This window comes from Saccopteryx leptura, chromosome 3 (assembly GCF_036850995.1).
Source record: "Saccopteryx leptura isolate mSacLep1 chromosome 3, mSacLep1_pri_phased_curated, whole genome shotgun sequence".
In the NCBI taxonomy this organism is placed as follows: domain Eukaryota; kingdom Metazoa; phylum Chordata; class Mammalia; order Chiroptera; family Emballonuridae; genus Saccopteryx; species Saccopteryx leptura.
This window is the reverse complement of record NC_089505.1, coordinates 104962090-104977687: the sequence shown is the minus strand read 5'-3', so window position 1 is coordinate 104977687 and position 15598 is coordinate 104962090. Positions and strand designations below refer to the sequence as shown.

Below are 15598 nucleotides of genomic sequence, written 5' to 3'. Positions count from 1 at the left end.
TATTTAATGTGTATCCCTAGTGCCTAAAACAATGCTTGGCATTTTATGATGTTCAAGAAATACTTATTGAGTGAATGAATGAAATAAAATAATTGACCTCACACACGGTTGTGAAGATTATATGAGAATGCTGCAGCTCCAGAAATTTTTTTTTTTTAAATGACTGCAAGGCCTGACCTGTGGTGGCGCAGTGGATAAAGCATTGACCTGAAACGCTGAGGTCGCCAGTTCGAAACCCTGCACTTGTCTGGTCAAGGCACATATGGGAGTAGATGCTTGCTGCTCCTCCCTCCTTTCTCTGTCTCTCTTACTCTCTCTCCTCTCTAAAATAAATAAATTTTTAAAAAAGGACTGCACAAAGGAAGGTAATAAGTATTAGTATGTTAAAATTATTTACTTATTCATTAATCTAGATCTCCCAATGACTTCAAGTTACTAGACCTAATCAAATGAAAACATTAAAAAAAACCCAGTGTATTCCAGTTGGACTTTTCCTCTCCATTTAACCCAAAATAAGGAAATTTAACTGCAAAGTAACTCTTTAACTTTTATTAATAGCAATTATAAGAAGAGGAACCCCAACTTTCCATTTCTGTTCTTTTCCATGCAAGAGATACAAGTTTGGGAGACTTGCAAAGAAGACATTCAGTTTAACTGCACACAAGCTCAGGGCAAAATGCAATAGAGAGGCTAAAAATGTTAATCAATTGGAATTAAAAAACACTAACTAACGTTAAGCTTTAGTCAGTGATCATAGCTAGAATCTGATACATATTATTAGTAATACCTTATAGAGAATGTTTAGTGAAAGAAAAAAATGGTAGCTGGAAAGCCCTAAAAAGTTGTAACATTAAAATTTCTGCCTCTATATCAGCAACACTTCAATGACGTTCCTGCCCAAAGTGCATAACCTAAAGATTCATGTTCATAAGGAAATGCCAGAAAAATCCAAAGTGACCACTTTATTTATTTTTTATTTTTTTATTTTTTGGTGTTCTTTTTTTTACAGAGACAGAGAGAGAGTCAGAGAGAGGGATAGACAAGGACAGACAGACAGGAACGGAGAGATGAGAAGCATCAATCATTAGTTTTTCATTGCGCATTGCGACACCTTAGTTGTTCATTGATTGCTTTCTCATATGTGCCTTGACCGTGGGCCTTCAGCAGACCGAGTAACCCCTTACTCGAGCCAGCGATCTTGGGTCCAAACTGGTGAGCTTTTGCTCAAACCAGATGAGCCCGTGCTCAAGCTGGCGACCTCAGGGTCTCGAACCTGGGTCCTCCGCATCCCAGTCCCACGCTCTATTCACTGCGCCACCGCCTGGCCAGGCCCAAAGTGACCACTTTAAAAATAACCACTGCCTGACCAGCAGTGGTGCAGTGGATAGAGCATCAACCTGGGATGCTGAGGTCCCAATTTGAAAGCCCAATGTCACTGGCTTCAGCGCGGGCTCATCTGGCTTCAGCACAGGGTGGCTGGCTTGAGCAAGGGGATCATTCACATAATCCCATGATGGCTGGCTTAAGCCCAAGGTCACTGGCTTGGGCAAGGGGTCACTGGCTCAGCTGGGGTCCCTGGGTCAAAGCACGTATGAGAAGCAATCAATGAACAATTAAAATGACACAACTACGAATTGATGCTTCTCATCTCTCTCCCTTCCTGTCTTTCTCTTCTCTTCTTTTCTCTCTCTCTCTCTAAAAAATAAAATAAAATAAAATAACTGGTCTGGTCTGACCTGTGGTGGTACAGTGGATAGAGCATTGACCTGGAATGCTCAGGTCTTCGATCCAAAATCCTGGGCTTGCCCAGTCAAGGCACATAAGATAAGCAATCAATGAACCACCAAAATGAAACAACTATGAGCTGATACTTCTCATTCCTTCCCACCCTCTTCTCTCTGTAAAAATCAATAAATAAAATCTTAAAAAACAAACAAACAACTGGTCTGGGCTCTTCAAAACTATTAATATTATGAAATACTTTAAAGACTAAGGAACTAAAAAAAAAAGACTAAGGAACTGTTTTGGATTAAAGAAAACTAAAGAGATCTGACAACTAAATATAAAATATCGCTTGGACTATCTTTTCTAGAAAGGTTTCTAAAGGTTATTGGGACAACTGACAAATAAGGTCTATAGGTCATAGTATTGTATCAATGTTAATTTGCTGCTTTAGTAAAGGTTATGTAATTTTAGTAAAGGTTCTGTATAAAACCCTATGTAAAAACCAATTCCTAGCCCTCCAGATAGCTCAGTTGGTTAAAGCCTCATCCTGAATTTCAGGGGTTGCTGGTTTGATCTCCATGGGAACAGATCAGTGTTTCTGTCTCTCCCTCATTCTCTCCCTTCCACTCTCTGAAAGCAAAAACCAATTCCTAATTTTTAGGATATCATGATGGCAACTCTTTTTTTAAGTGAGGGGAAATTCCCACAATAACTACACATCTTTAAGTATACAACTCAGTACATTTACTCACACAATTCAATGGTACTGAGTACATTCACAATTTTGTACAACTAATTACTGCTATCTAGTGTCAAAACATTTTCATCGCCCATAAAGAAGACTCCATTAAGCACTCACTCCCTCAGCTCTCCCAGCCTCCGCCAACCTCTAACCTGCTTTCTGTCTCTATGGATCTACATATTCTGGATATTTCATATAAATGGCATCATATAATATGTAGTCTTTTTTTTTTTTTTAATATGTAGCCTTTTATCTCTGGCTTTTACTTCTATGTTTTTGAGGTTCATCCATGCTGTAACAGTTATCAGTACTTCATTCCTTTTTTAGGGCTTGATAACAATCCATTGTATGGACATATCCCCTTTTGTTTATCCATTATCCATTGATAGACACTGACTTGTTGCCCCCTCTTGGCTATTGTAAAAGGTGCTGCTGTGATGCAACTTTTTCTTCAATGGCTCAGAAAAAAGGTCATGTGTGTATAGATAAAGAGAAAAGATAAAGCAAATGTAGTAAAACACTTGAGGAATCTGGGTGAAGGGTCTCCAAAAACTGTTTCATTCTCTCAACTTCTAAGTCTGAAATTATGTTCAAAATATTTTTTTTTAAATAATAATTGAAAAAAATATCTGCTTTCCGAGGACACAGGAAACCAGTAACTCTCATATATCATTGGTGAGCATGGAAACTGTTAAAATCAACATAAAAGAGAGCAATGTGTCCTGGCCAGATAGCCCTGTTGGTTAGAGCATCATCCCAAGTCACAGAGGTTGCCGGTTCGATTCTCCAACAGGGCACATATAGGAACAGATCAATGTTCCTGTCTCTCTCTCATGAAAATCAATAAATAAAAATTTAAAGAGAGAAGGAGCAATTTGGCATTATCTGGTAAAATTGAAAATAAACATACCCAATAATTTAGCAATTCCACCTCCAGATATATATTTTTTAAATCAGTGTTTATTTAATTGTAGATCATGATCAACTGTGAAATAAGTTTGGTGGGTCAAAATCAGCATTTAAAAATAATGAAACAATACAAAAGAAAAATCAGAGGATATCACTCACAGTAAAGATTAAGAATTGTTTCATAAATTTTTTTCAGTAGAGGTGAATTTCAAAATTCATGTTGAGTAAGGAAAACAAGTCACATATGATTATCTGTTATATAATCTCCTATTATATAATTCAATTTACATGTTCAAAATGGTAAAACATTTTTAAGTATACATTCATAGGTAATAAAAACCATTTAAAAAATACAATAGAATCATTAACACAAAATCCAGGACAGTGGTGAGTTCTGTAGGGGAAGGAAAGAAGAATATATTTAGAAAGAAATATATCTGGGCCACAGATTTTTAAAAAATATAATTTGTGTACATTATCTATCAGTATTTTACAGTATAGCTAGAAGTTGTAAGGATTTCTTGCCTTTGCTCTGTGCAATACCAGAAAGGGGTGTAGGTGCTAGCCTGACTAAGTAGGGGAGATCTCTCTTATTCAGAACAAATGGAATTAAAGAAAGCTAAAAATTAAGCTGGGAGGAGAGAGACTGATAAACCTCAGAAGAAGGTAACATTGGGTCAGAGGGAAATTTCAAAAGGTCAGGCAAAGCAATAACTATATATCGTATATGAATATACATGAAGGAAAAATATAAAAATAGAAACTGAAAGAAATCATCCCAAATTCATGATAAGAGAGTTCCATGCACAGGGAGAGATGGGGATGGGACTATGAGGAAAACAAAAAAGATAAACATTGCCTGTATGGTTCTACTTTAAATAAAAAATGTTAACACATGTTAACTCTGGTGATAGGTACATGGGTATTTGCTATATTGCCCTCCATATTTTCTATATTTTTTTAAATATGGGAAAAATCTTATTGATGAATACCTATTACAATTTTAAATATTTATACTTTTTTATTCTACTTCTAAGATTTTATCTACTGATACATATAAGTGCACAGATATATCTATAAATAAAATAAATGTTCTCTGCCATCTTGTTTATAATAGCAAACTATTGAGATTAACCCAAAATGTCCATCAATAGTACTGGTTATAGCCTGACCAGGAGGTGGCACAGTGGATAGAGCGTCGGATTAGGATGCGGAGGACCCAGGTTCAAGACCCCGAGGTCGCCAGCTTGAGCGCGGGCTCATCTGGTTTGAGCAATGCTCACCAGCTTGGACCCAAGGTCACTGGCCCAAGCAAGGGGTTACTTGGTCTGCTGAAGGCCCACGGTCAAAGCACATATGAGAAAGCAATCAATGGACAACTAAGGTGTCGCAACGGAAAACTGATGATTGATACTTCTCATCTCTCTCCTTTCCTGTCTGTCTGTTCCTATCTATCCCTCTCTCTGACTCTCTCTGTCTCTGTCTCTGTAAAAAAAAAAAAAGTACTGGTTATATATTATGTCACAAATATATAATCATTTATAAATTTAAATAAATGTATATATGTTGATATGAAAAGCACTCCAAATTATGTTACATAAAAAAGATTGGTTGCATATTTATATTAAATACATATAAATATTAAATATTTATGTTAAAATATACATATTAAATATATATTTAGGTTAAAGCACATACATGTTAATACATATTTATATTAAAATACTCATTTGTGTCCATGGGTGTCTATATATACTCAAAACATCTCTGGAAAGAACACAAGGAATCAAAGACAGAGGTAGAAGGCAGATTTATCTTGTACTATTTCATTTGCATCTTTTAATTTTATATCATATATTTCAAATTGTCCATTTAAAAAATTAATTTTAAAAACTTAATATAGGCCCTGGCTAGTTGGCTCATTGGTAGAGCGTCGGCCCGGTGTGTGGGTGTCCCAGGTTCGATTCCCGGCCAGGACACGCAGAAGAAGCACCATCTGCTTCTCCACTCCTACCCCTCTTATTTCTCTCTCTTCTCCTCCCCCTCCTGCAGCAGCCACGGTTCGATTGGCGCCAGTTGGCCCTGGGAGCTGAAGATGGCACCATGGCTTCCGCCTCAGGCACTAAAAAATGGCTCTGGTTGCAACGAAGCAAGGGCCCCAGAGCGGCAGAGCATCACCCCCTAGTGGGCTTTCCAGGTGGATCCTGGTTGGGCGCATGCAGGAGTCTGTCTATGCCTCCCCTCCTCTCACTAAAATAAATAAATAAAAATAAATAAAAACTACATATAGCATAATACATAACAATGTATATGGCATGATTGTATTTTTGAAATCTACATATGCCTAGAAACAAGCTTGCAGATCATTCCAATTTAATAGTGCTTAAATCTTGAGGACAAGATTAGGGGTCATTTACTTTTTCATGATTTACTTCCATAATGTTTAAAATTCTTCACAATGAATATATACATTACTTGCATGATGAAAAACATTTATGCAATAGATAAATGTCGATCTTCTTTCTTCTTGGCTTAATGAAATACATACATTTTGATTCACTACTAAAGTTTGTGTTAAGAACATGTTTTTTCTTTCCTATGCTTAAGTAAGGGTTTTTATTACTTTGTAATTTTTTTAACTGATAAAAAACTTATGGGTTTTTTTCTCAACAAAAGATTATTTTTATATAATCAGGAAGATAATCTATTAGGTATTCTTCTCTATGCATTATAAACTTTATTTGAACTTTTCTTCCTAAGGAGTCTTCTTGTATAATCATTTGTTCCAGAGGAAAATTGAACATTAAAAGCATTTTCATTGACAGGGGCTAGGAGTTGTGTTTTTCTTGTCATGTCTCAAATACACTGAATATTTTTTACTGACTTGCATTTTAAAACAAGATTTTATAGGCTGGCAGCTAATATGGAGAGCTGCTAGTCCAAAGGACTATTTTGTTTCTCTGACTTAAATATAAATTATAAATAGGGTCTAAAGGAAAATATGTCACCATAATAAAACTACTTTCTTTTTAGAAACAAAAAATAAAATTTGTTTTCAAGTCATAAATAGTTAAAATTTACTAGTGATGATGATTGACATCTTAGCAGTTCCTAGAAGTTTCCTCAAAATAAACTAAACTGAAAGGACATCTAGTCATAAAAAGAAGAAAAGTCGCTACCCTTTAGCTAGCCCATTGGACCTGGGGCTACAAAGTACTAATCTATACTTTTTTTTTAACCTAGAAATATATATTTCTAGACACCAGTTAGAGCAGGGTGTGTGCAGCAGTAATAGGATTTGAAGCTAGGGAAAAGCCACAATGTCAGAAGGGTCATTGGCAAGGAATCTTATTCTTCTATTCTTATACTTCAAATTGGAAGAGGATATTGAAAAGGGAGACAAAAGGAACTAAAGAGAGGGAAACATGGAGACAGTTAGAACGCAGTAGTCCAGAACAATTTAGAAGGAACACATTCAGGCAGTATTCTCCTAATTGAAGGCTACTACAGTTTCAGTCACTACCCTTTTGAGAACTGACTCCCATATCGTTTTTCTCTTTTCATCTTTGTTCTTTTCCACCTTCTGTTTCTCAGCCATTCCTATCTTCCTCAACTTTGCCTAGTTGTAAAAAAAAAAAAAAGAAAGAAAGAAAAGAAAAAACACCCAGATCTGACCTACATCTCAACAGTGTCCACCACTGCTGTACCTTTCTATTATGGAATCTCCTCCTTCCAGGGGAAGGCTTTATCTCAACTTCAAAGCCATTTACTACAGTCAGGATTCTAAAGTGACTCACAGCCAGAAAATAGTTGGAAATCCTCTGACCTACTAAAAGAAAGGATTATAAAAAATGCAATATTCACTTACCACGAACCTGCTTTTTTATTTCTTTGGCAGAGTCGAGCCATGTCTGTAAAAAAAGAAGATGAAGAAAAGGCATTCCAACAGATCTCCAAAACAGAAACAAGAGAGTACCAGAAACAGGATTACTGACCATCTTCAAACAGTGTCTCCAGGTCAACCTACATTTGCAATATTCTTTGTATTAACTTCACATAGCATAGTAATTTAGAGCAGAGAAATAGGGAGCCAGACAGTTGGGCTGGAGTCCTAGCGCCACTACTTCCTAGCTGAGTGTCTTTAGGCATCTGTACCTCAGTTTCTTCATCTACAAAATGAGATGTTAGTAGCAGTACCTAGCTCATAGAATTATTGTGAAGATTAAATGAATTAATACAGTGTGTCCGTAAAGTCATGGTGCACTTTTGACCGGTCACAGGAAAGCAACAAGATGATAGAAATGTGAAATCTGCACCAAATAAAAGGAAAACTCTCCCAGTTTCATACCTATTCAGTGCAGTTCGATGTGGGCTCACGCACAGATTTTTTAGGGCTCCTTAGGTAGCTATCCCGTATAGCCTCTACAGACTCGTCACTGACTGATGGCCTACCAGAACGGGGTTTCTCCACCAAACTGCCGGTTTCCTTCAACTGCTTATCCCACCCAGTAATGTTATTCCTATGTGGTGGCGCTTTGTTATAAATGCGCCGATATTCACGTTGCACTTTGGTCAGGGATTTGAATTTAGCGAGCCACAGAACACATTGAACTTTCCTCTGTACCGTCCACATCTTGACTGGCATGGCCGTGGGCTGCTCTGCTGTATACGCAGTGTTATGTCATCATCTGTACATGTGCACATGCTGCCACGCAGGGATCTCCAAACTTTTTATACAGGGGTCCAGTTTACTGTCCCTCAGACCATTGGAGGGCTGCCAAATACAGTGGTCCTCTCACTGACCACCAATGAAAGAGGTGCCCCTTCCAGAAGTGCAGTGGGGGCTGGATAAATGGCCTCAGGGGGCCGCATTGCGGCCCGCGGGCCGTAGTTTGGGGACGCCTGTGAGGATTTTCCTTTTATTTGGTGCAGATTTCACATTTCTATCGTCTTTTGTTGCTTTCCTGTGACTGGTCAAAAGTGTACCATGACTTTACAGACACACTGTATATGTAGTGAAAGCTCTTAGTAAACAAGAAATGCTAGATAAGCACTTGCTATTTTCATCACACTATAAAGACTAGAAGATTATTGACATCATCCAGATCTTATTTTTCCCTCTAATTTTGACCTCCGGTCTTGTTTGGCTTTTCTATGTCAGCAGAGCATCTGGTACATGGTTCGTACTCAGCTAATGTTTACTGAATGATTATTTTGTTTCCCCTGACTACTCTCATCCACACTCATCTCTCCCTTTGCTGTCCTCCCACTCCACTTGAGTCTGCACACTGCTATGGTGGGTCATGCAAAATAATGGTGCTTGAAAAGAGTCTCTCCCTTAACATCTTTCATAGGCTCCTTGTGAAATGTTTAAAGATAGAAATTTCTAAATTGAATTGCTTAAAAGATTTTATTGATATAAGATACATACACAAAAGTACATAAAATATAAGAGTAAAGATCAATAAATTATCAAAGGAACATATAACATTACCAATACACTAGGAGCTCCTTTCACACCTCCTCACAACCCCTGCTAGTCAGGACATCCCAGCACTGCACTTTCCATCTTTTAGAAATAAACAGTAGAATCCCTGGCTGATTGGCTCAGTGGTAAGAGTGTTGGCCCGGCATGTGGAAGTCCCGGGTTTGATTCCCAGCCAGGGCACACAGAAGAGGTGCCCATCTGCTTCTCCACTCTTCCCCTTCTACTTTTTCTCTATCTCTCTGTTCCCCCTTCTGCAGCCAAGGCTCCACTGGAGCAAAGTTGGCCCGGGCACTGAGGACGGCTCCATGGCCTCCGCCTCAGGTGCAAGAATGGCTCCAATTGTAAGAGTACAATGCTCTAGATGGGTAGAGCATTGCCCCCTGGTGGGCTTGCCAGATGGATCCCAGTCAGGCACATGCAGGAGTCTGACTCTCTGCCTCCCTGCTTCTTACTTCAGAAAAATACACCCACAAAAAAGAAATGAACAGTAGGTACTTTCAATGATGAAAGAAACACACCAGGCCCTGGCCAGCTGGCTCAGTGGTAGAGCATCAACCTGGGATATGAAAGTCCTGGGTTTGATTCCAAGTCAGGGCACATAGGAGACGGGACCATTGGCTTTGCCCCTCTTTTCTCTCTCTTCCCCTCTCGTAGCCATGGCTTGATTGATTCGAGCACATTGGCCTTAGGTGCTGAGGATGACTCCATAGAGCCTCTGCCTCAGGTGCTAAAAATAGCTCGGTCCCAAAGGCCCCAGATGGGCAGAGTATCAACCCCAGACAGGGTTTGCTGGGTGGATCCCAGTCAGGGTACATGCAGCAGGAGTCTGTCTCTGTATCTCCCTTACTCTCACTTAAAAAAAAAAAAAAAAAAAAGAACACACCCACAATGATTATTTTTAAATGTTCAATCTAGAGAAACAAGAATAATTCTAAGTACACCATGTCTTGGAGAGGCAGCATAAATATAATACATTCTTAACAACAAAAAATTTAAAACGATTTGTTTGTCAGCTTCTTACATTATCAGCAGTCTCCTCACCTTTGAGGTTTCATTATCCCAAATGGCTAGACCAAAGTAATCTTCTTCCAAAAGATTGAGGTGCTCACATACTCGTTTAAGCAAATCTTGTCCTTTTGCATGTTTCTGCAAAGATGTACATACTTAGTTGAGATTTTTTGTGTTCACCACCAAATAAAATAAAATATCATTTTTCAACTTCCTCTTTTAACCTTGGTTACTAACACTTTTAAATTGCTACACAGTGAGGTAGAACAATGTTAGTTACAAAACTCTTGTTTCATAATTTGTCAAATATGCAACACACTTCTAGTGGCTTGAAACAGTGCTACAATTCAAAGCAAAATTCCACCTGCTCCCCGTCTACCACCATGCCCTCACCTTCATCCTAAACATGACATTCTTTATTTTTGGTGCAATATTTCCTGAAGCTTGCTATGGGCTGCTGTCAGTCATTATGACCACTTGAATTAACTGAATCAACTGTTAACACTGACAGTTATTAGTGGCTATGGAAATTATTAGAGTCCCTATCATTCTCAGATCAAATGTCCCAAGAGAATAAACTATGTCTCATTTGTTCTCTTTCAAAAAATACATAAAGTGTAAAACTCTAATACCCTACATATGTTAAGTATTGCAAGTTGCTCTTTTAGTTGTGCTAACAAATCATTTTCTTAATGTCTCTTTACCTACAAAATAAACCATTGCCAAATTTTGGTGCTTATAGTCCTGTTTATAGGGAGGAAATGCCCTAGTTTAGAAGCTGAGATTTAGAGTAAAAACAATCCTGGCTCCTCCATACACTAACTAAATAAACAAGCTAAGTCTATTCAGTTACTATTTCTGAACGTTAGCTTTCATATTCACACCTGTCCCACCTATTGACTGGAATAGTTGAAGAAAAAAATCAAATGTGCTAATTAATGCCTTCTGAGAAATATATATATTTTCTAAGTGTCAAAAAAAATTGAAATAATGTTTTGGAACACATACATGACATGTCCTCTTAATGAGCTAAGTTCTTCTTAATGACTATTAGTAATTCATATAGATGTTAATTCACTTTCAAATTTAACCCATTTATATTACATCATTTTCTAACCTATGTTTTCACTGTAAATGACAGAGATGATTTGGGAATTCTTCACGTTTAGGTCCTTACTCCTTTGTTTATAATTCCATATCTAGAAGCTAAGTGGTGGTTATTTTTATTTTAATTAATTTTAACGGGGTGATATTGATAAATCAGGGCACATATATTCAGAGAAAACATCTCTAGGTTATTTTGACATTTGATTATGCTGCATTCCCATCACCCAAAGTCCAAATGTCTTCCGTCACCTTCTCTAACTGGTTTTCTTTGTGCCCCTACCCTCCCCCCCCCCCCCCTCCCGTGAGGTGGTTATTTTTGTTAAAGCTCATTTGAAGGCAAATCCTGACCTGAGCTGTTATGGGGCTGTGTTTGATCTTTACTTAATCATCTTAGTTATATATTTCATCACAGAAATAATGTGTTTGACCAAATAATGTCTGACTGTTACACACCATATTGAGTGTGTTATGAAATATGCAGAATATGTACTTATTGTTTTTTTAAAAGCAAAAATATTCTCAATTCTGAAACACATCTGCCCCAAGGGTTTCAGATACAATGGACCCACATCCAGATCTTGGTCTGCATGGGAAGAATGGATGTGGCATAGCTTTCCTCACGTCTAAATCAGCCAGTGGTGAGAAGCAGAAAAAGCAGGGCCTAGCTCTCGTCTAGTTACCAGGCATAGCAGCTAGTTTCAAGGTACAATAGTGTATTTTTCTTGATTTATTTTTTAAAACTTGGAGAGGAAACACCTCAATAAATATTGTATAACATTTTAGACTATTTATTTGTGCTTTAATATATTTGCATTTATATATGATACATAATTCAATTCAGAAATAATTTGTTACAAACCTAAGATACAAATATATATGAATTGCTTATTAATAAAAGCTGTTATTAGTAATAATCACAATTGCTTTTTTTTTTGTATTTTTCTGAAGCTGGAAACAGGGAGGCAGTCAGACTCCCGCATGCGCCCGACCAGGATCCACCCGGCACGCCCACCAGGGGGCGACGCTCTGCTGATCCGGGGCGTCGCTCTGTCTCGACCAGAGCCACTCCAGCGCCTGGGGCAGAGGCCAAGGAGCCATCCCCAGTGCCCGGGCCATCTTTTGCTCCAATGGAGCCTCGGCTGCGGGAGGGGAAGAGAGAGACAGAGAGGAAGGAGAGGGGGAGGGGCGGAGAAGCAGATGGGTGCCTCTCCTGTGTGCCCTGGCCGGGAATCGAACCCGGGACTTCCGCACGCCAGGCCGATGCTCTACCACTGAGCCAACCCGCCAGGACCCACAATTGCTTTATATCAAGCATATAACTGACCATTACTGCTCTAGTTTAATCCTTTGAGTAGTATGAATGTTTATGTACGTCCTCACTCAAAAGGTTAACAAAAAACTCACTATTCAAAGGGTTAAAAAATAGCTAATTTTTATTAAAAAAAAATTTTTTTTTTAATTAAGTGAGAGGCAGGGAAACAAAGACAGACTCCCATATGCGCCCCTACCAGGATCCACCTGGAAAGCCCCCAAAGGCGATGCTCTGCTCATCTTGGACCACTGCTCTGATGCTTGGCAACAAGCTATTTTAGTGCCTGAGGCAAGGCCATGGAGCCATCCTCAGTGCCTGGGCCAACTTTGTTCCAATGGAGCCTTGGCTGTGGGAGGGGAAGAGAGAGATAGAGAAAAGAGAGAGGGGGAAGGGTGGAGAAGCAGGAGGTTGCTTCTACTGTGTGCCCTGACCAGGAATTGAACCCAGGATATCCACACACCAGGCTGACGCTCTATCACAGAGCCGACTGGCCAGGGAACTAATAGATTTTTAAGGATTTTCATTTGTATTAAAGGAGCAAAAGAGTAAACTAACATTTTCATTCAATCTAGATTGAATTTCTTCTTTTAGAAAATAATAGAAAATTTTAAGAGATGGCATTAGTTGATTTAAATTTTTTACATCCTGTATCATGGGGATAAAGTAAAGAAGTATATTAAGTAAACTAAAGCTTATTAAGATTAAGAAAAGAAGTAAATGAGCAAATAGTAAAATTTTTTGGACAAATACAATTATGGGAGTAGCTGGATCTAATATTATAAATGGGAGACTATCCTAGGAAATTTAGTCATGGAAGGCACTCTATAAATAAACAATTTTTTAAAAACAAAATTGTTTTTGCCCTGGCCGGTTGGCTCAGCGGTAGAGCGTCAGCCTGGCGTGCAGAAGTCCCGGGTTCAATTCCCGGCCAGGGCACACAGGAGAAGCGCCCATTTGCTTCTCCACCCCCCCCCCCTTCCTCTCTGTCTCTCTCTTCCCCTCCCGCAGCCAAGGCTCCATTGGAGCAAAGATGGCCCGGGCGCTGGGGATGACTCCTTGGCCTCTGCCCCAGGCGCTAGAGTGGCTCTGGTTGTGGCAGAGTGATGCCCCGGAGGGGCAGAGCATCGCCCCCTGGTGGGCAGAGCTTCGCCCCTGGTGGGCATGCCAGGTGGATCCCGGTCGGGCACATGCGGGAGTCTGTCTGACTGTCTCTCCCGTTTCCAGCTTCAGAAAAAAACAAAAAAAAAATTGTTTTAGATTATAAAAGTAACACATGCTCAATTCACAAGATTTGACTGATGCAGACAAATATTGAAGAGAATAGGCTCGCTCATAACTCTTCCACACCTCTACTGCCAGAAAAATCACTATCAACATTTCAGCCCATAGAAATTGCCATTATACTCAGTCTTACTCAGGCCCAGGCTCCACTTACCCAACCCTACTAATTATTTGTAAGCATTCTAACTGCTAAAACTTAAAATGCACTTACTTCCACAACACATTCATAAACTGTGTCATCCAACAAAGAAACTTTGCAATGCATGTTTCTGTGTCTTCTGATGGACTTCTGGGAAGCTTTTAATTCTCTTTCTGCTTTTGATTCAGGACTTTCTTCTTTCACTTCAATTTTAGAGCACTCTTCAACTCCTCCTCCTTCCTTAGTTTCAAAATCTGGATCTTCTCTGCGTTCTTCCTGAGCAGGCTACATATGCATGACATCATCATGTCAGTAATAAAGACATTACACAAAACATGCTGTATACACTTCTACCTATAATAACCACCAAAAGCACTAACTGAAGAAGAAAAGCTGTTGAAACAAATATAAGTGATATTAAGATTAAATAATTATTGCCTGACCAGGCGGTGATGCAGTGTTTAGAGTGTCGGACTGGGACGTGGAGGACCCAGGTTCGAGACCCCGAGGTTGCCAGCTTGAGCGCAGGCAAACATTTATATAGCAATTACAACAGGCCAATTATTGTAAAAGCAGTAGTTATACAGACTCATTTATCTGTATAACAATGTCTGGGTTGGGTACTATTATTATCCCCATTTGACAGATAAAAAACTGAGGCCAGATTAGTTCAATAACATGCCTCAGATAATACGGTTAATAAGTCACATGTCCATCTGACTCCAAAATTCATGACCTCAGACCTCTTTACCATATTGTAGTGTTTATTTAACAATGAATATTCAGCTTAGGGCCTGGTATACATAGTAGGTTTTCAATAAATATTTGTTTAGTGAATAAATATTAAAAACTGACACATGGTTCTAAAAAAAAAAATCCAAGGCACTCTAGACAAAAACAAGTACAGTTCTCTATAAGGCAAATTTACATTTTTAAAAATCCTGCATAGAAAAGGACCATTCAAATGAAATTATCCTATACAAAAGAAATATGGTTAAACAAATAAACCTTTATTCACAAGGTTCTGATCCACAAAGGTTTTTTTTGTTATTTTTTTAATTTTAATTTTTTATTTTCGTGACCTTTTTTTTTTTTTTTTACAGGGACAGAGAGAGAGTCAGAGAGAGGAATAGACAGGGACAGACAGACAGGAACGGAGAGATGAGAAGCATCAATCATTAGTTTTTCGTTGCGTGTTGCAACACCTTAGTTGTTCATTGATTGCTTTCTCATATATGCCTTGACCGCAGGCCTTCAGCAGACCAAGTAACCCCTTGCTCGAGCCAGCGGCCTTGGGCTCAAGCCGGTGAGCTTTTGCTCAAACCAGATGAGCCCATGCTCAAGCTGGCGACCTCAGGGTCTCGAACCTGGGTCTTCCCGCATCCCAGTCCGATGCTCTATCCAGTGCGCCACCGCCTGATCAGGCTGATCCACAAAGTTTTGATTGTAAATTCTAGCTTCCAAAAGCCCAAAATAATTGGCATCTTTAAACAATATCCCTTGAGCCATGGCAGGGTAGCTCAGTTCATTGGAGTGTCATCGCAATACACCAAGGTTGCAGGTTTGATCCCTATCCAGGACACATACAGGAAATCAACCAATGTAGTTTAACTATACTGTGACCCAATTAATACTTCAAATGCATAAATAAGTGGAACAACAAATCAATGTTTCTCTCTCTCTCCCTCTCTAAAATCAATCAAAAATTTTTATAATTAAAAAAAACTCTCCTTGGAATTTTATTTTGTTTCTTTTTCTTTATATGTAGATGAAATACCTGTACATAATTTATACCAATTTTAAAATAATGAAATTTCAGTGAATGAGATTTTAATTAAATCTAGAATTTTGTCCATCATCTTTTCAATTGCAGAACAAATGCTATCT

At 38.7% G+C, this 15598-nt stretch overlaps 1 protein-coding gene across 15 annotated transcripts in view; it reads right to left on the bottom strand.

The window, feature by feature from the left end:
• Positions 1-15598, bottom strand: part of EPB41 (erythrocyte membrane protein band 4.1) — a 169028-nt gene that overhangs the window by 75760 nt on the left and 77670 nt on the right. For all 15 annotated transcript variants that reach the window (XM_066375649.1, XM_066375651.1, XM_066375637.1 and 12 more), the window contains exons 3-5: positions 13784-13996; positions 9906-10010; positions 7245-7287 (exon numbers count right to left, since the gene is read on the bottom strand). In XM_066375649.1, the coding sequence (XP_066231746.1) occupies positions 7245-7287; positions 9906-10010; positions 13784-13996 (361 nt within the window). The remainder of the gene's footprint in view (positions 1-7244; positions 7288-9905; positions 10011-13783; positions 13997-15598) is intronic.